Source organism: Andrographis paniculata, unplaced genomic scaffold, assembly GCF_009805555.1.
Source record: "Andrographis paniculata isolate CXL003 unplaced genomic scaffold, ASM980555v1 Contig38END, whole genome shotgun sequence".
In the NCBI taxonomy this organism is placed as follows: Eukaryota; Viridiplantae; Streptophyta; class Magnoliopsida; order Lamiales; family Acanthaceae; genus Andrographis; species Andrographis paniculata.
Window position 1 is genome coordinate 1350109 of NW_026137571.1, and position 20412 is coordinate 1370520.

At 30.8% G+C, this 20412-nt stretch overlaps 3 protein-coding genes, 2 non-coding genes and 1 pseudogene across 5 annotated transcripts; 4 read left to right on the forward strand and 2 right to left on the reverse strand.

Moving 5' to 3' along the window:
- The first annotated feature begins 254 nt into the window (after positions 1–254).
- Positions 255–3162, forward strand: LOC127250889 (pentatricopeptide repeat-containing protein At3g53700, chloroplastic). The gene is made up of 2 exons (XM_051274352.1): positions 255–416; positions 532–3162. Exon 2 carries the CDS (start codon positions 731–733, stop codon positions 3032–3034), a length of 2304 nt encoding a protein of 767 aa, XP_051130309.1. The 5' UTR covers positions 255–416; positions 532–730; the 3' UTR covers positions 3035–3162.
- A 1245-nt stretch (positions 3163–4407) lies between these two features.
- TRNAE-UUC (transfer RNA glutamic acid (anticodon UUC)) lies at positions 4408–4479 on the forward strand. The gene has a single exon. It is a non-coding gene; the product is annotated as a tRNA-Glu (tRNA).
- Positions 4480–6366: 1887 nt separating this feature from the next.
- Positions 6367–10212, forward strand: LOC127251072 (cell number regulator 8-like). Its single transcript, XM_051274632.1, has 3 exons — positions 6367–6702; positions 8019–8221; positions 9582–10212. The coding sequence occupies exons 1-3, from the start codon at positions 6471–6473 to the stop codon at positions 9822–9824; spliced, it is 678 nt and encodes a 225-aa protein (XP_051130589.1). The 5' UTR covers positions 6367–6470; the 3' UTR covers positions 9825–10212.
- A 2322-nt stretch (positions 10213–12534) lies between these two features.
- LOC127251176 (U5 spliceosomal RNA) lies at positions 12535–12653 on the forward strand. The gene has a single exon (XR_007838849.1). It is a non-coding gene; the product is annotated as a U5 spliceosomal RNA (small nuclear RNA).
- A 1883-nt stretch (positions 12654–14536) lies between these two features.
- On the reverse strand, positions 14537–15874 carry LOC127250997 (DNA-binding protein S1FA-like; annotated as a pseudogene).
- Positions 15875–17348: 1474 nt separating this feature from the next.
- LOC127251004 (peroxidase 21) lies at positions 17349–20280 on the reverse strand. Its single transcript, XM_051274524.1, has 5 exons — positions 20173–20280; positions 19560–19708; positions 19160–19339; positions 18361–18526; positions 17349–17898 (listed from the first exon to the last, which is right to left on the reverse strand). The coding sequence occupies exons 1-5, from the start codon at positions 20237–20239 to the stop codon at positions 17492–17494; spliced, it is 969 nt and encodes a 322-aa protein (XP_051130481.1). The 5' UTR covers positions 20240–20280; the 3' UTR covers positions 17349–17491.
- Between the last annotated feature and the right edge of the window lie 132 nt (positions 20281–20412).

Consider the following 20412-nt stretch of genomic DNA (forward strand, 5'->3'; position numbering starts at 1 on the left):
ACTATGGATCGAGGATATTGCTGCCGCCGCAGCGACAGAATAAAAAAACCGTCGCTAAGAAGATGACGGAGGTGAAATCAGAATGCTGAGAGGTATTCAGATCGGTCTGGAGATTAGAATCAGCGGAACGAAAGAAATAGGTTCGAGAATCGTTGCGGTTAGGGTTAGATCGCTGAGAAAAAAACCAAAATTGTGCCGGAGATCGCGAGCTTTGCGAATACGGTGAGTCGAGTGGACTGCTGCTTGTGATCTCCGAGTAATTTGATGGCGGCGAATGGCGCCGACGTCGGTTAAACAGCCAATCTGCCATTGTTGAACGATTTCGAAGAGCACCGGAGGAATTGACGTGGAATGAACGAGTTCGTGTACAGCTGGTTTTTTATGCTAGGGGACACGTGTGAACACATCGATTTCAGGTGAGGTTGGGGTAAAATCTGTATTTGGGTATAATTGTCAATTCACAGCCAACAAATTAGGGCTTTCTATTTTTTCACCTTTTAACCCATTTTCTGTGTGTACGTTATCTTGTAGATTATTGCACTGGCCGGCGACGTTGGGAACCGGCGGGCTTATCCTTCTCTTCCGCCGTTGCGGCGGCGCCGTCGCGCAAATCGAGATTTTCCGATAGCTACATAATTTGTCGAGGTCAGTTCCTAGTTGCTCCCATTCTCGGATCCAGGAGTAAACTGGTAAGCTCTATTGCACACAAGATATTTGCCTAAATGCTTCAATGGCTTTCTCATCTTGTCTGAAGTGCCACACTTTGACGACTCTTCCCAATCCCAACCCCCAACTTCTTCTTCCTCACTACACTTCAGAACACTCAAAACCTAACTTACTTTCACTTCCTCGAATTCGTTATCCGACGCTCTGCTTTTCCGTGTCCTCTGCTGTTTCAAGTATTTCACTTTCTCAGGACTTCTCACCTAAGGAGCTTTTAGACACTTTACGTCATGTTGATGATGGAAATTCAGCTTTTCGAGTCTATAAATGGGCGTCGAAACAGTCAAATTTTAGGCCTACTTTGGCTGTATATGAAGAGATTCTGCAGAAGCTTGGGAATGTCGGAGAATTTGATTCGGCAAAGGAAGTTCTAGCTGATTTGAAGGGCTCCGAGGTTGAATTTGGTGAAGGTATTTTCTTTATCTTGATCGATTGTTATGCGAAATTAGGGTTATATGATGAAGCTGTAGGAGTTCTTGAGATGATGGAGAAGGAATTTGACGTGATCCCGGGTACACATTCGTATAATTTCTTGTTGAATATCTTAGTCGATGGTAACAAGTTGGCTTTAGTCGAGGATGTTCATGGTAGGATGCTTAGCTGTGGCGCGAAACCGGATGTTTCGACATTTAATATACTGATAAAGGCATTGTGTAAAGTGCATCAAATCAGGCCCGCGATTTTGTTGATGGAGGAAATGCAGTACAAGCACGGATTATCGCCGGACGAGAAGACGTACACTACGGTAATGCAGGGTTACATCGAGGAGGGTAATCTCGATGCAGCATTGAGGGTTAAGGAGCAAATGGCGGTGGCGGAATGCCCGTGGAGCAATGTGACGATCAATGTTTTGATCAACGGCTTCTGCCGTAACGGCAGGATCGAGGATGCGCTGGCGTTTGTGCAAGAAATGGTCGAGGAAGGGTTCTGCCCGGATCGTTACACGTTCAATACGCTGATTAACGGGCTGTGCAAAGCGGGGCACGTTAAGCATGCTTCGGAAATCTTGGATTTAATGCTGCAGGAGGGTTTCGATCCCGACGTCTTCTCTTACAACGCCGTGATTTCGGGGATGTGTAAAGCGGGAAAAGTCGACGAGGCTATTGAAGTTCTTAATCAGATGATGTGTCGAGACTGCTCGCCGAATGCCGTAACATATAATACGATTATCGGCACTTTGTGTAAGGACAACCAAGTACGGGAAGCGACGGAGCTTGCTCGTGCTCTGACGAGCAACGGCATTCTTCCCGACGTGACGACGTTTAATTCCCTCATCCAGGGGTTGTGCTTATCCGGGAACTTCGGTATCGCGACGGATATATTCGTCGAGATGAAATCGAAAGGATGCCAGCCGGACGAGTTCACTTACAACATATTAATCGACTGCCTGTGCACGAAAGGAAAGCTCGACGAGGCTCTGAATCTCCTCAAGGACATGGAGTCGAGCGGCTGCGCAAGAAGCGTGATCACGTACAACACGCTGATTGACGGGTTCTGCAAGACCCAGAAAATCGGCGAAGCCGAGGAGATTTTCGATCAGATGGAACTACAAGGCGTGTCGCGGAATCACGTCACCTACAACACTCTAATCGACGGGCTTTGCAAATGCGACCGAGTCGAGGACGCGTCGGAGCTCATCGACCAGATGATCATGGAAGGATTGAAACCTGACAAGTACACATACAATTCCCTCCTCACCCACTTCTGCCGGCGCGGCGACATTCAAAAAGCCGCCGACGTCGTCCAGACGATGACATCGAGCGGGTGCGATCCCGACATCGTTACGTACGGGACGCTCGTCCAGGGCCTGTGCAAGGCAGGGCGGGTCGAGGTCGCGACGAGGCTGCTGCGAAGTGTCCAAATGAAAGGAATGATTTTAACGCCGCGGGCGTATAATCCCGTAATTCAGGCGCTGTTGAAACGGAAAAGGGTCAAGGAAGCGGTGCGGCTGTTTCGGGAGATGGAGGCAAACGGCGAAGCGCCGGACGCGATTTCGTACAAGATCGTGTTCCGGGGGCTTTGCAGCGGAGGCGGGTCGATTAAAGAAGCGGTCGATTTCGCGTTCGAGATGATCGGAAAAGGGCATCCGCCGGAGTTTTCGTCGTTCGGGATGCTGGCGGAGGGGCTTTGTGCTCTGAATATGGAGGAAACGCTTGTGGAGCTGATGAAGAAGGCGATGGGGGAGATGAGGTTTGCGGAGAATGAGGTTGTTATGATAATGGGGTACGTGAAGATTAGGAAGTTTTCGGATGCTGTGGTGACTTTTGGACGGATTTTGAACAGCCGGCGGCCGAGGAAAGGCTACAGATGAAATGAATGAATTGGTGAGGTTAGTATTGTTAAGTTTTCTTGCTCCTACTAATTTTGGTAGTCATGCATGGGTTGGTTGCTTTGTATTTTAACATGAAAATTACTTAATCCGTACAGGATATTATGGCATGGTTATTACTAAATAAAAAAATATATTAATAAAAATAATTATAATAGGATAAAAATAATTATAAATTAAAATTAAAATATTAATCAGTGTAATTAAAAAAATTATAAAATTTAAAATATAATTAAAATATATAATTATTTAAAAAAAAAAAATGATATGACATGTGTGACGATGTGATATGACATGTATGATATAATATCTGATATAAAGAGAGTATATAATATTTTATATAAAATTTAAAATTTAAAAACAAAATTTTTTAATATAATATTGAAAATTGCAAGTACGGTATTGAATATTTTAAATTAAAACATATATATATTTTTGAAAAGAATATAACCATCGTAATAAAATTTTATATTAAAACAAAAAAATAACCAAATTTTTGTTAGTTTTTAAATCGTAGAATCAAAATTTATTAAAATTATTAATAATTAGATTAAATTTAATGAGTTTTATAATTGAGGATATATTTTGATTATATTAAGATCTATTGATTATTTTTTTTACAAATTTCTATAGTATAAGTATAAATATAAATATATTTAATCTTTAAAATTTATTGAAGTATGGGAATTTGGATTTGAATCAGGAACTGAATGGCTGCTCTTCATCTGCTCATTTGAGTTTTGAACTCATTCTTTATTCATCTTTCATGCATCATTAACTCCCTGCTGCAATGTCAATACGAACCCTAATTTGTCTTCCTTCAACCACGCAATCAACCCTAATTCTTTCCACCGACTTCAAAATTTCCTCCAGAACATCAAATTTATCGAAATCGGTCCCGTAGGATCGACGCTCAGCCGCCCCGAAATGAAAACGAATAACAAGCAAGCAACAGGAATCGACAGCGATTCTCGATCGACGCTTCATTCCATTCCACACAGAAATCAAACTACTAGCAAAATACCTACCGTCGGAATCGGAATCAGCCACGAATCGCACAAGATTTGCGACGTACACGATCGATTCACACGATTCGGAAATTTGGCACCGTCTGTAAGGAATCAATCTCCTTCGGCCTACGCCGTGAGCTCCTCATCTTCACTATCGATTCTCCGCAGTTCAATCGACGACGACTTAGAAGATTTTCCGCACTCCGAGATTGGCTAACCGTTGAGATTGCCGGAGAGCGATTCCAAATTTGAACCAGAGAATTCGTGAGGGATCAAATTTAGGGTTTCAATCAAACCCTAGAGATTCACTATATATAAATATTTTGAATGATCTGTCAACAAGCTTCCGTTGTCGTCCAGCGGTTAGGATATCTGGCTTTCACCCAGGAGACCCGGGTTCGATTCCCGGCAACGGAACCTTTTTTATTTATATTTTACGGTTGGGACTCCCGCTCCCTGATTTTCTCAGACCTTGTTTTCCTGGACTTGGGATCCCTTTAGTTCATCATAATCCTGACTCCGACTTTAGTGAGAATTGCATGGAAAAGGCCTACCAAATATTTTACTTAAAATTGCACTGTTTTCTTAATTATTTAAAAATATTTTTAAAATATAATAATTGTATTAATAATTACGGCTGGAAAATTTAAAAAAAATTGAAATATTGCACATTTAAGTAAACAATGTGCGACAGTGGAAATTTAAATATTTAAATTTATTCGTATCATTTAAACTCAGTTTATTAGACAATTTTATTGTTAAGCTCGAATAAATTCATTTGAATTTGTTCGAATTCGTTTGAATATATATATATTATTTTATATTTTAATTCATATATGTAACATTTTATTTATATAGTAAAGCTTTTAATATTCAAGTTTGTTCATATTGTTTGAGTTCGGCTTGTTAAATAATTTTATTATTCGACTCAAATAAACACATTTAGACTCGTCCGAGCTCGTTTGGATGTATATGATATTTAATTTTATTTTTAATTTTTATATATATACTATTCTATTTATATATTTATTTTTTAATGAACGTATTTGTTAACAACACGAGCTTATTCACCCCACATCATTTTACATACAAATATAAATATAATATTATTTTCTATATATTTTTATAGTTCTCTAATTTCACAATAAAAATATTATCAATTATAAATCCTAACAAACACAATTTTCCACCTAAATATTTGAAAGATTATTAGTTATAGGGTGTTCATGACTATTAATACCACCTATAATTAAATGGAGAAAAATTGGTGCTATAAATGTGTTCTTTTATTAATGTATTTTATTACATTTTTATTTGAGTTTTCAAATCCAAAATAACAGTTCACATAATTGTCAATAAAATATATATATTTTATATAATAATATAACATCATAATATTTAATTTAAAACTTAAATGTAAATTGTAAAAATAATTTTGGAAATTACTTCTACGATAATAGTATTTGAGGGAAGTCATTTTCATTATTATTATTTTTTAAATATTTTGACTTTGGTTGTTTTTATTTTAAAATCAAAGTCATACTATTTAACACATAATTTTTTATTTTTTTTTATATTAAGAATACAATATTGTTTCTCATAAAATATTAAACTAAAATATTATTTAAGTAAAATTTTAAATCAAAATCTTAAATTCAAACCAAAATCAAGTAATTATTACATTCATATAATTGTATTTTTAAATGACATTTATATGATTTAAAATTTATTATTATTATTATTGAAATCTTTTTGTTTAAATACATTAAAGTATATTTTTTTTGAAAAAAAATAAATTAAATTAATATGTATAAAATAATAATTACTTGACTCAACATTTAATTTGACAATATATAACCCATATAATATATATTTTTATATAACTAATAAATATAATTATATATTTTATGATAAATTATTAATTATTTTGAATTAATACACTAACTTAATGAGTATATTCACAAAACATCATAATTTCACCGTTCTCATAGTTAAGAAGTTTTATTTCATTTTTCTAAATATTAAATTTAAATAAATAATTCAAAATTATTAGAATAATAAATAATTTAATACAATTTAAATTTATCAAAATAATAAATAACAAAAATATAAATAAAAATTATTAAATTAATTTATAATTTAATATAAAAATAATTCGCCTTCTATATATGAAATATTAAATAAAGCGCATATTACTAAAAATATTTTATTACTAGTAATGAATTTCTCTTGAAGCCTACACGCCACGCGGCTATGCGACAAATACTTCAACGTATTTTTTCTTAACTAAAAATACAGAGAGAATTAATTGCAATCAATCAGCCGAATCGGGGCAAAGTATATCCCAGACTCCCTTCACCGACGACTCCATTTTCTTCTGCTCTCTCGTTCTCTCTTTGCATTCCAAGATGGCCAAATCTGATGATTCCAGCCCCCTTTTACCGAATCAGGAGCAAGAAGCAGGAATCAAGGACGAGAAGAAGGTCTTCGCCGGCGGGGATCAACCTCGGGCGGCGATTCCGATTGGATGGACGGCCGATGGGCTGCCGGTCGGTCAGATGGAGAGGACTCAGTGGAATTCTGGAATCTTCTCGTGCCTCGGAAGGACCGATGAGTTCTGCAGCAGTGATCTAGAAGTTTGTGAGTGTTTCCCCTCTTTTCTGCGCTTCTGCGACCAATCTAGGGTTTCTGATACGTAGATTTGATGATTTTGCGTATTAGAATTAAATTGTGTCGTGAAATTGGTGATCTAGCTTGCAATTTGATCTGTGTTGTTTTCTTAGTCTTAAATCATATTTTCATCCTTGCAATTGATCTTGCAAAAAACCGAAAACGAGAAACGCCATGTTGAGTATATCTAAAAAATTGTGTTTATATTGATTGGTACTCTTGATTCTTACCGGTAATTGTAATTTGGAATATGAGATCTAAATTCTAAAGCGATCCTTTATAATAATAAGTGAATTGGAAGATCACCAGGAAAGTTGAATGATGATTGTTCCATAAATCATTGTTAATCTAAATTTTGGCGTTTTGGTTTGCATTTGTATCTGATCATGATGATTAATAGTTATAGATTTTGTGACATGGCGAAAGTTGATTTGATTCAACATGATTGTTATAATGGACTATGCCTTGATATAGATAGATTTGAAGTTTCTGGTTATCTTAATTTATAGGCAAAATTGCCTGCAGTTTTGAAGGTTGCAAAATACTCATTTCTGAATTAGAAACTGCATGAGTTTGGGTGTGTTTGTTTGGGGGTTTAGATTTTGAGTTGGGATTTAAATATTAAAAATTTTGAATTGGAATAGTGGTATGATGTGTTATATAAATAGGTATTGATGTGATGTTTTGAATGTAAAATTGATTTTTAATATAATATAAAAAAGAAAAATGAAGTATTTGATTTGATATTTTTTGAGGGAAAAAATTTGGTGAATAGTGTAAATTTGAGAAAATCTCTCAAAAGAACACCCCCTAGAAATTCTGTGAGATTCCTTGTATTATTGAAAAGATTGCATGAGGATTTTGTGTTTTGAGAGTTTGCATATATTCTTTCCCCCATGATTTAGAATTCGCATTTTCGAAAAGACTGCATAAAATACTCTGAAAATTACATGATACTTCATCGTATTTTAAAAAATATTATACAAAATCTCCTAAAAAAATGGATTTTGTGGTTTGAAAGTTTGCACATATTCTTCTTTCATGATTTAGAACTTGTATTTAGAAGATATTTCACAAAAAACCTTTTAAAAATTGCATGAGATTCTCTCGTATTTCTGAAAACATAAAACAAAAACACGTAATTTCTAAATCATGAGAGGTTCAGACTTTCCAAGCCACACATGTGCAAATTCTTTTTACCTAATTTATATTCGACATGTTTCGGTGTCGGCACATTATTGCTCTTTCTTTGGGTTGTTATTTGATGGTGTTCTAATGGTGGTCAGGTTTGCTGGGAAGCATGGCCCCTTGTGTGCTCTATGGAACCAATGTAGAGAGGCTTGGATCTTCTCCGGGTACCTTTGCTAATCACTGCATGCCCTACACGGGTCTTTACTTGTTTGGGAACACATTTTTTGGCTGGAACTGCCTTGCTCCCTGGTTTTCTTATCCTATACGAACAGCCATTCGCCGCAAGTTCAACCTGGAGGTCAGTGTATTTTTGTATTTTCTGATTTTTATTTTTTTGTCGAAGCTCTGTAGTCATTTCTCTTAGACTTTGAGATAGGTGATCGAAACTGTGATTGTTGATTATGCTTAATGTGAAAATTTTGGTGCATCGTAGATACTGATATCCGACTATTTACTGTGTACATAGAAATCTTTCTGAATAATATCTCTCTTAGTTCCACATAATTTGTTTTTATTTTCTATTTTCGTCCGATTCCACATAATTTGTCTTTTCTTTTTTTTTGAAATATGATTATACACTTTAATTATGTCATAAATTTTAAATTTTATAATTTTTTAAATCTTAATTAAACTATTTAGATATCTTAATCTATTATTATTTTTACTATACAATAATTATTTTTATCAATGTACTTTTAATTGCTTACTAATTATACTTTACTTTAATTCTCGTATCTACAAATAGGCCCAAATTATCTAGGATGGAGGGAGTATGATTTATTTGATCATGCTATGTTATGAGCATTCTAGTATTTTAGGTTTGAGTCTTTGAGATATCAATTTCTTACCCTCTGGGGGCTCTTACCTATTGATAATATACTACCTTCGTCTCATTTTGTTTGCTACTTTTATTTTTGACACGGTATTTTAGGTGATGATACAATTTTGATAAGTTTTTTTATTAATTTGCCCTTACTTTTTTTATTTGTAATGGTTTTATAAATTGTGTTTAGAAAGGTGAAAGAGGAAAAACATGCACCTGTAAATAAAAAGTTTCAATAATTTTAGAATATCCCAAATTAGATACTCCCTCCGTCCCAATTCAATGGAGCATTTTGGAGTTTTGTAATAGATTAAGAAATAATAACATTTTAATGGTCAGTGGAAGTGTGTAAGAGTTTTTTACATTTTTGTCCTTTACTTTGTATTTAAAGTAATTGTATGTGTAATGATATATATGTAATTTAAATAAAAGTTAGGAGTATTTTTGTATCAATGTATGACTAATTTTTCTAAAATACGGAAAATGATATTTTGAAGTAAGACAGAAAAATGATATTTTGAATTGGGACGGAGGAAGTATAATATAAAAAAATAAAATAAAAATTAAGACTGATGAAAGTATAAAATAAAAGGCATTACTTACTTGAAAACCCCTTATATTAAACTATCAGTGGATATTGCTACTAACCCAAAAAAAACAATAATTTGATGCTCTTAGTCGGTGCCTATGGTTTCTTACAAATTCAGGACATTCGGAAACAAACACCCCTTTTGTCTCAACGCCCGGGAATGAAATTATCCTACTTTTATCGCACTTCGTGGTTCAATTTCAAGCGACTGCTCGAATTATTCACAATATATTTTTATGTAAACAGGGAAGCTGCGAGGCGCTTACAAGAACCTGCGGGTGCTGCGGCCGCTGCATCGAAGATGAAGTCCAACGCGAGCAGTGCGAAACCGCCTGCGATTTTGCCACCCATGTCTTCTGCCATGCCTGTGCCCTCTGCCAGGAGGGTCGAGAAGTTCGTCGTAGGCTTCCTCACCCGGGTTTCGGCGCCCAGCCACCCGTCGTTCTAATGATTCCGCCCGGCGGACAGACCATGGGCCGAGCAGCTTAATGACTTGTGGTGTATCTGCTCATCGAAAGGTTTGTGTTAGTCAGTTGTATCTTAATGTTCTGTTCTGTTCTGTCGTCGCTTCGATTCGATGTTTTGTTTTGTGGATTTTTTTTTTTGGTGTTTTTGTTTCATGAAGATCATATTGTCGTGCTGTTCTATATGCAAAACTTGTACCTAAATGCACTTTTTTAGGAAGATGTATGTATCTGTATCTGTATGCGTGTGTGTGTGTGTGTAAGTTTGATGTAGGGATGTGCAAATTGGGACTCTGTTTTCATTTGCTCATCTGCACAATAAAATTGTTACCTAAATTGGAATGTTAATTTATCAGTGTTGTGAAAATCTAAGGACTGTGATATGAATAGAACGTCAGTATTTAACTGTCGAATCAATTCTTTCTTGTATTCTGAATTTTGTTTCTAAAGTATTTTGTTGCCCAGTCAAGAACTTGGAAAAACAATAAGAAAAAATACACCCCGTTTTAAAACTTATAATTATTATTATTATTATTTTTAAATCACGACATTCAAATTAGAGCTGGTAATATCGATACGTGTCGGGTTGAATATTTTAAACGGGTTAAGACTCAACTTTAATCCGATCCGTTTATGACCGTGTCGGGTTCGTGTTGACCCGTTCATGATCGTTTCGGGTTCGGGTTGACTCGTGTTGATCCGTATACATAATTAAGTCGAATTTCTTCATTCAAATTAAATAATTTTTTGTTATATTGTCGTGTTAGGTTAGTTTTTATTGGTTTGAGACTAAATTAAGTTGAATTGTTTAAAATTGAACTTAGTTTAAATGAATATATGAGAAAATTATTAAATTATGAATATTTTACATATATAATAAATATATTAATCAATATTAATAAATTATAATCGGGTTGTCGTGTCGGGTTCGAGTCGATACGAACCCGACACGATATACCATAACCCGACCCGTTTACTATCGTGTCGGGTTCGTGTCAACCCTATACATAATCGGGTTGAAATCTTTGACTCAAACTCAATTATTTCATGTCGGATCCTATCAGATTATCATATCGGATTAGTTTTTGTCAGTTCTAATTCAAATATTACAGAGAATGAAATAAACAGTTGTTTATAAATCTCACCCCCTTATTAACTTTTAGTCCCATTTATCTGCAGTGTTTTGAAGACTGCGTTTGAACATTCATGGGCATATTTAAAATCAATTGTCCGTCCGAGATGACATTTTTCTATTTTTTTAAGTAAGATATTTAACAAATAAAATTTAATTTAATTAAATTTAATTTTAAATTCGTTTATTTTTATCTCTTTAATCGATAAACAACTATTTTTATTTATATTCAAAACTTTTTATTTATTATAAAATTAATTTTAAATTATTTATAAATAAACAAACAATTTTTTATTTATTTATTTGTATTATATAAAATTTTATTATTTACAAAATGATATCTATATGGCATATATTATGAGATATAGATATAAAAATATTTAAAATATCAACAATAATACTCATATAGAAAATAATAAAATAATATCATAATTTATTATTAATAAAGTTGTCTAAAATACAGTGTCCCTGAAAAAGAAGTCATCCTGCCTGAACTGAGGAAGTATAAAACAATATATTTGACTGTTTGTAGGATCACAAATGATAATTTATTATTATTAATTTTTTTAATGAAATTAGTTTTGATTATTATTTTTGAATGAAATTAAAAGTGAAAAAAATTAATTGATTAAGATCACTATTGATCTTAAAATTTAACATCTTACGTCCCATTTAAAATTTATTTATTTGTATCACTTTTTAATAAACAAAATACTTTTATCTATATATATATTTACTTTTTAAAAAAATTAGTTTATGTTCATAAATAAATAAAAATATATTTTTACTTAATTGTATTATACATGAATTTATTTTTTACAAAATGATATTCATATATGAATATATTTTATTAAGAAAATAATATTTAAAATGATATACATATTTTAAAATTCTTTTAATCATGCATATATATTAGTTTTATTTTAGAAAAACAAACACCACTCATATAAGAATAATAAAATAATATTATAACCTATTGTCTAACTTAATAAACTATATTCTCTTAAATACAATATCACTAACGATGTATACACTATTTAAATTTTATAAATAACTTTTTATTCGATCAATATGATTTTCAATAAAAGAGATATATTTATCAAAAAATAACCAAACACACTCAAAGTATTTATCATTTAAATTGGAGTTTCAAATTTTATTATTTTTATAAACATTCAAATATTTAATATATATATATTTATTTACAAAACTATTATTACTCCATTAAAGTTTAAACAATGAATGGGTTTATTAGGTTGTTGTTTGAAATTTAAAATTTTATATTTTTATGTAATATTATATTAAAAAAAAAAAATTCAAAATCAAATAACAACCAGACAAACCCTAGATTTTATGGATAAAATAAATAATACAGTACATATTATACATATATAGATAATTAAAAAAAATTGAATTGTTTTGAGGTGGGCCTGGGCCTGGGCCTGGGCCTGGGCCTTTACACAACAGTCCATGTAGCGCTTAATTGATTCTCTACTCTATTAGAATAGAGCATAAATCTTTTATCCCACATCGGTTGAGAAGCCAGAGCGGAGGTCAGAAGCAGCTATAAATACAGATGCCCATTTCCAATGAAAAAGCACGCAGCCGCGTGATAAGCACAAAGCGAACTATTCTTTCGCCTTTTACTAAAGAATACCGTGTGCTTGTCACATTCAAGCGGCATACGCCTATTTTTGGAGGGTGGTTTCCTTTTTGGGAACTCCCCAACAATTTTTAGTTTTTAATTTTTTTTTTATATATTGTTATTTTGCTTTGTCATTTTGGATTTTTTTTTTGCGACTTTTTTAATGTTTGTTTATTTATTTATTTTGTTTATGTGTTTTTAAAACTTATATTCTTTCTATTTTTGTATCTTAATTAAAATTTATTTATAATGTAAATTAATTTTATTAAAAAATATAAAAATTTAAATATAAATAAAAATATTTATTTTTATTTTTTTAAAAAATAAGAAATGGAAGAATTTTAAAGATTTTATCAATTATTTTACCATGTTGTAGTATTGAAAATTTTGTTAGATTTTGTATTGTGTCCGGAAAGGGAAATATACTGCGATTTGAAGCTATGTTTAATTTCTTGTTTTAATTTTATTAAATATGTTTGTTTTTATGAAATTTTGGAAATTTTATTTAATAGTGTTACAAAATGAAAATTAAATATGAAACTTCTTGCACTTTAAACTCATAGGATGGAAAAATCTTTTTTGTTGGATGGTTCCTCCCAAACTAACTATATATGCTGTGTATTATTGACAATATCTAAATTTGATTGCCCATCTTTTTTATATGACATTTTAAAGATAATTCAAGTTGAAGTAATAGGATTTCGGACTCCACCGATCAATAAAGTTACTTGATCTTGATATTTTAAACGTATGTTTGTTCTTATGAAATTTTATTTTATTTTCTTGAAATACTTGATCTTGATGTTTTAAAACATTATTGTTGATGGAAATTGTTAGAATGTTTATTGCGAATTAAATCAATATACTTCATCCGTCCAATTTTTATTGTCCTAAAGTATATTTGTACGATTTTCTAGGTGATTGTCTTTTTGTTACGAATGGACAAATTTGTCTATGGTAGATATTAAAAGTAATAAATAAAAAAAAGGATAAAAATGTAAAATTTGTGTTTAAAAAATGAAATAGGACAGTAGTTGTTGGACGTCCCAAATAGAAAAGTAGGATATTAGTTTGTAAACGGAGGGAGTATAAAATATGGTCTGTCAGTATATAATTTTTATGTGCCAATAGTTTATATTACCTGTGTATTATGTGATTTTTATGTGTCAATTGTTTATATATTATCGGGTGTATTATATGAATAAATTTGTGTTGAATACAATAATAGTATGAGTTAAGCCAGCTTTCCGATTTTCCCAGCAATAGAGACTTTGTTTTTATATTTTACATATTTTAATACTATATTTTCAATAAAAAAATATTTTATTTTGAAAAAAATTGTTAGAGAAATGGTACAAACAAATAATATAGTTAGTTCACATCATTTCAAGATACATGCATTGGTGTTTCCAGTTTACAAAGAAAACATTTAAAAATAGTAAAAAAATTAGTATTTTATCTGATGATTCGTAAGAAAGGAAAAAAGAAATTGCATTTGATATAACATTTTTAAAAAGTTTAAAAGTTCCAAAAATATGTGAGTCATGTCAAAAATCCCTTGCAAGGTGTTAGAGGAATTGGGGTTTAGATCTTTTAACATTAAAATTTTACTTTGCTGTTGATATAATTTAGGGTGTGTTTGTTCGGATTGAATTTTAAATACACTATTCATTCTTATTTTTTTCCCCCAAAAATATCAAATCAAATACTTAATTTTTATTTTTTATATTATACTAAAAAATCAATTTTACCAGACAACCATTCAAATTCAAAATTTTTACTATTCAAATCCCAACTCAAAATTCAAACCCCAAACAAACACACCCACTACTGTATTGTTTGGAGTTCGATTTCAATTTTTTTTTTTTTTTACTATGCAATCATTTATTAAACAATGAGGTTTCCTTTCAAACCCCAAACAAACACACCCACTACTGTATTGTTTGGAGTTCGATTTCAATTTTTTTTTTTTTTTACTATGCAATCATTTATTAAACAATGAGGTTTCCTTTAGTCGATTCGCACAATAAATACACGATTTAAAACCTCGTAGAAGGTATTGTAAAAGGAACAAACCAGATTAAGTTTTGATCTACTCCCCGGGAGTTGACACGCCTTGCTTCAGTCTTTCCCGTTTCAACTTTCTTCGAGACGGGCTTCTTTTTCTTTAGGGGAAGGAACTTTTGGGCGAAAACGTACATTGCATAATTCCCGACAAGGAAAAGAAGTAGCAGCCCTCCCACAAGAAGCAATACGATCAACCCCGGGTTGAACCCTTTGGCTTCCACATCCCGAGCAACATTTTTCTGTTGATCCAACGAATACTAAGCAAAAATGGCTAAAGTTTGTTTTTACAAAGCCAAGTTTATCATGAAGCTATTATGAAAGTGTATTGTTCGAAATAAATTAGAAAATGAATGATTAGATAAACTAGTTTTTGTAAAGGATTGAAAATGGATTCAAATACAGCCTTTCAATATGATTAAAGACCAACTCATGTAGAACTGAAGACATTAACATGAATCTTGCAGAACTTCTGGTAGGTAAATGAAACTGAAAAAACAATTTCACATAGCAATGATCAATGCATACATTTCGGTATGATTATGTAGTCATGATATGTTTTCAAATCAATTTTGAAGTTCCTCATCAACAATGTTTTTCTAAGAAAAAATTCACATCAAATACTTAATTTTCAGTTGAGCTAGTACATTAAAATTGTTTATTTTCTATAGAAAAAATCAATGTTCTCAAAAACCTACTTTTTACTATTCTTAAGAAGATTCTTCAAATACTCCCAATCACTTCAAAAACATGGGTAAATACAACCTAATTTGTGGAATTATATCTGTTATATATTCAGAATTTTTAAGATTAGTGAAGCTCTAGTACATGATGAGTTGAACGAACATAATTGACATTCAAGAACAAGAACATTTCTATAAGAATCCGCAAAATTGGAAAAAAATCTACCCTAATCAATATCCAAATCAATTCATCTTCATATTCTCACTGAAACAACTTCGCAAAATGTGAGATAATTTGTTCCGAACATACGGGACCACAGAATACCGAGGAAAAAATCGAAACTAATTACATTCAGAGCAGATCCAAGCCAAACAAATTGAAATTAAACATAGAAAAAGTTCACCATTCCATCAAACGACGTGGACTGTTGATCTTCAAAATCTCCTTGGTGATCCATCGCTCAATCGCAATCGGAGAACTGAAATCACATAAAAGAATTTGGTCGGTGCCTCCAAATGAGAAAAAATTGTCACTCTCCGAAACATTCCAATTTGGTCCTTCATAGTTTCAATATTTATGAATTGACCCAGTATTGCAAATAATAAATATTCAGTTTGGCTAGTCCATTTTTTAAAAATTAGGCCCAATCAAATGAAAGCCCATTTTTTTTTTTTTTGACCAAGTGTGTTTGTTTGGGGATTAGATTGGATTTATACTATTCATTCAATTTTTTTCCTCAAAAATATCAAATAAAACACCTATTTTTCATTTTTTATATTATACTAAAAATCAATTTTACATTCAAAACATCACATCAACATCTATTTATATCACATCATACAACTATTCAAATTCAAAATTTTTACTATTCAAATCCCAACTTAAACTCCAAACCTTAAAGCAAACACACCCTAAATTAGAATCAAATCTAAAACCGCCTTATTATCTTCCCTAATGAAATGAAACCATGTGTATTTAAAAGTGAAAATTGAAAATTTGAAAATAATAAAAATTTAATATTGATAGAATATTTTATAAAAAAATATATTAATATAATATTTTATAAAAATTACATAATGACAAAAAAGGAACAATAGGACCGTTATGCTCATTACTAAACAAAATCTCCAGAAATATTGTATAAACAAAGGTCTTGAAATTATTAATATACACATGGTTTCATTTCATAAATAAAAGAATATATTAATAAATTAATTTACTTATATTACTTAGTAAATAGATATTTGATTAATATTTTTAGATATATTGCTTTTTATTTTATATAAATAGTAGAAATAAAGTAAAATTAGCTAAACGATACACCCTTAATTGTCGGTTTCAATTTGTCGAAAAATTGAATCAAAATGAAAAAATTACAAATATGTATAAATTAGTTTCACAATTAGCATTATGCATATAATTTTAGATTAAATATAAGAGAATTATTATTATTATATGTATATTATACTCTATTGTCCGCTAAAATTATATAATTATTATTTTTTAATTGTACGTTAAATTTATATATAATTTATTTATAGTAAACAATTATATCTATCTATAATTTTATTACTCCTAATCTAACAAATAATGATAAAATTTTTACTACTTTTCCTACTTACTTCACTATATTTTTTATCGGTCATGTAATAGATTGCTCATAATATCCCGACTTTACTTTTTACATATTTTACTTTAATATTAAAATATAATTATTTTTTAATTTTTGTATTCAAACAAACATACATAATTTTAGTAGACAGAAAAAATATTGATTAAATTTGAAAATTGATATATAGATAGTTAAAAAATAAATATTTTAATTTATAGAGAGATAATATACAAAAACAACATTTAAGGGTGTGTTTGTTTGGAAGATTGAATTAGATTTCCACTGTTCATCCCATTTTTTCTCCCAAAAATATCAAATCAAACACTTATTTTTCATTTTTTATATTATACTAAAAATCAATTTTACATTAAAAACATCACATCAACACCTATTTATATAACATAATACAACTATTCAAATTCAAAATTTTTACTATTCAAATCCCAACTCAAAATCCAAACCTGAAAACAAACACAAGTTTAGGCCCAAATTCTCCAACATTAATAGAAAGCCCATTTCACAACTTTCTTACAAATATCCCAAAACTTCATTTCATCAAAGGTTATTCAAAAACCTACAATCTTTTCTTATGTCTCCATGTTCTTCATCAAGTGGATTATTTTCAGACAAAATGATCAAAGCCCTTGAGAATTGTTCATGGAAGTATTCATTATCATCAGCCATCTTCTTCACAAATGGATAAGTTGTGGGCTCAGAAACCAGTTGTTGATCGACGATCATCAGTCCTTTGTTGTTCAAAATATTCTTGTAATACATGTTGTCAAGTACCATCGGCGTTGCACGGTCGTTTCTTGCGTACTCGACGGCCTTAGGGTCCGGTTCGGGCGAGGGGCAGCGCACCTTGAGATATTCCGCGTAATTAGGGTCCAACGTTGAATCGACGGTCGGATAGAGTCGATGAACTATGTTGGTGCAATGAACCCGTCCCACCGAGTGTGCGCCTTTCCGAGGATATCGACACATAGAAGTGTACGTAAGTTACGGTGAAAGTGACTCGCAATAAGTTTTTAGAGGATCGTTACTCTATAAAAGTTATTTTGAAATGAAAGATATTGTGTCAATTTAGTATTAATTTTAGTACATTAATACTGAATTTCGTACAATAATTTTGATTGACATAAAAACTACATTTTGTATCCTTAATATTAAAAATATCTATATATTTGTATAAAAATATTTTTTTTCATTTTTTCTTAGTACTACGTTTTTATATAATAATTAATATTCAAAGATCAACACGCAAAAAGTAAATAAGACCCTTAGAGCCGAACGAAATTAATTCGTCAATATATTAAAATTGGTAGCAACTTTGACTTGGTGTCTTCTGCATCAAAATGACTTGACTTTTATAGATATACCTATTTTTAATAGTAATTTGTATCAAAAAGTTAAGGAAGAGTTACCGAGTAAGGCGACGGCGCCTTCCGTGTCGATACCGATAGATTGAAATGCCAAAAGGATTTTAGGCATGGTGTCATTGTGATTAGGGATGGAGCTTTCGACTTCGGACCAATGGCTTTCTCTGCTATCCCTTCGACCGGTCTTCATCGCTATATACGGGCCTCCCAACTACTAAGTTTATAGTAATTGAATGAAATATTTTTATTAAAAAATAGTATATATATTTATATAATTTACTTCGTAAATATAATTGTATTTGTATTATAAGAGACTAAAATACATGTATTTTTTTTATCTTAATTTATATTATATATTTTCATATAATAATTATTATTCAAAATTATAAAATAATTGTATACTTTTTAACTACACGAAAATAATAGATTGAATATTTATACACGATATGCTAAACCAACACCTGCAATATGTGAGACCTATTACATAATTGTTTCATAATAATAATAATAATATTATTATTACTATTATTACTAGTTACTGTTCACTTATTATATTATTAAATATATTACACTAATCTATATTCAAAATATTTAGATTTGTTATTTGTAATTAAAATTTTAATTAATTTTTTTATATAAATAATATTTGCTATGATAGTTTATGAAAATAAATAATATATATATTATATGCTGATTAGTTATCAAATCTTTAATTCTTGTCCATATTTCAATATAATTTTTAAATCGTTCAACTATATAATTATAAAACTATACAATATTTTAACAATCATCGTCGTACGATTCATTTTCTACTAATCATAAAATAGCAAGGTAAGGTTATTACCAAAACGGCGCCGTCCCTTGCGGCGAGGGCGACAATGTCAGCGCAAGAAACCGTCATGGGGCATTCGTCCTCGAGGGCTTTCTTGATTGTGTTTATGTACTTAAAATTCCTCATTCCAAAACTTTTTGGAGAAGTTTTCTCCGATTGGACCCCGTCGAGAAGAAGGGATGCATCGCAAGACTGCATGCTTAAAATTAATTATTTAGTAAAACTAATTAAAAAAATTATATACAGAGTTTGTTCTTTTATTTTTTATTTTTATTTCATAATCAATATATATATATTTACAAAGTATTTTTAAAAATAATAATGATAGAACACTATAGTTCTTCAACATTTTTATAATTTTCAATAACCAATGTAAAAAAATCCGTAAATAATTAGAAATAAAAAAATTTACCTTGACAAAGCAGTCATGGAAGAGGTTTCTAAGCCAAGAAACAGCTGTGTTGCCATGTTTATGGTACAATTTCGTCACTTCTTCCTTCACTATCTCTTCTGCTTTCGGGCATTTCTCGGAATAGTAGTTTAATTCGACGTCGCTCTTACCTTAATTAATTGAATCAATTCAAAATAATTATTAGGGTATCTATTTTGTTATTTTTAGTCCTTCAATACAATGCCAATTTTACTTTGTAAAGTATAAACTCAAAATACAATACACATATATATATATATATTCAAATTTATATTTATTTAGTCAAATATTATATTATCACATTAATTTACATGTCAAAAGCAAAACAATTTTAAGTACAAAAAAGACTAACTGCATTTATTATTTAAAATATAATATTTTAAGAGAAACTAGAAATGATTATATACGTATATTTTAATTAATTCTCGTCATTCTTTATAAAAATATATTATTTTTATAATAAAAGATTATATTCAAATTACTATTTAAGTTTTTTTTTTTTTTTTTTTTTTTTTTTTCTAAAAAGAAAAATAAATTTAAAAAGCACCCACAATTGATGATGATGACAACTAACTTGTTAGAAGTTACTACTTACCAGAGTAGAAGAAGAAGAAGAAGAGTAGCAGTAGTAATAAGAGAAGGGTTAGGGATTTTGATGACATAGTTGTTTTTTATTTTGTGGAATTTGTTGCACCAAATCATATATCACAACCAACATATTTATATACATGCATATATATATATATATATATATATATATAGATAGATACAAAGAAGATTGTGGATTTGTAAGTAGTGGCAATTAGTATATACTCCATTACCTTCAATCCCAAAC

Coding starts and splice junctions, on each gene's coding strand:
- LOC127251004 (XM_051274524.1), bottom strand. CDS start 20,239: ATGTCATCAAAATCCCTAACCCTTCTCTTATTACTACTGCTACTCTTC. Junction 19,709..20,172: donor CTTCTTCTTCTTCTACTCTG/GTAAGTAGTAAC, acceptor CAATTAATTAAG/GTAAGAGCGACGTCGAATTA. Junction 18,527..19,159: donor CAAGGGACGGCGCCGTTTTG/GTAATAACCTTA, acceptor TAAACTTAGTAG/TTGGGAGGCCCGTATATAGC.
- LOC127251072 (XM_051274632.1), top strand. CDS start 6,471: ATGGCCAAATCTGATGATTCCAGCCCCCTTTTACCGAATCAGGAGCAA. Junction 6,703..8,018: donor CAGCAGTGATCTAGAAGTTT/GTGAGTGTTTCC, acceptor AATGGTGGTCAG/GTTTGCTGGGAAGCATGGCC. Junction 8,222..9,581: donor GCCGCAAGTTCAACCTGGAG/GTCAGTGTATTT, acceptor TTATGTAAACAG/GGAAGCTGCGAGGCGCTTAC.
- LOC127250889 (XM_051274352.1), top strand. CDS start 731: ATGGCTTTCTCATCTTGTCTGAAGTGCCACACTTTGACGACTCTTCCC.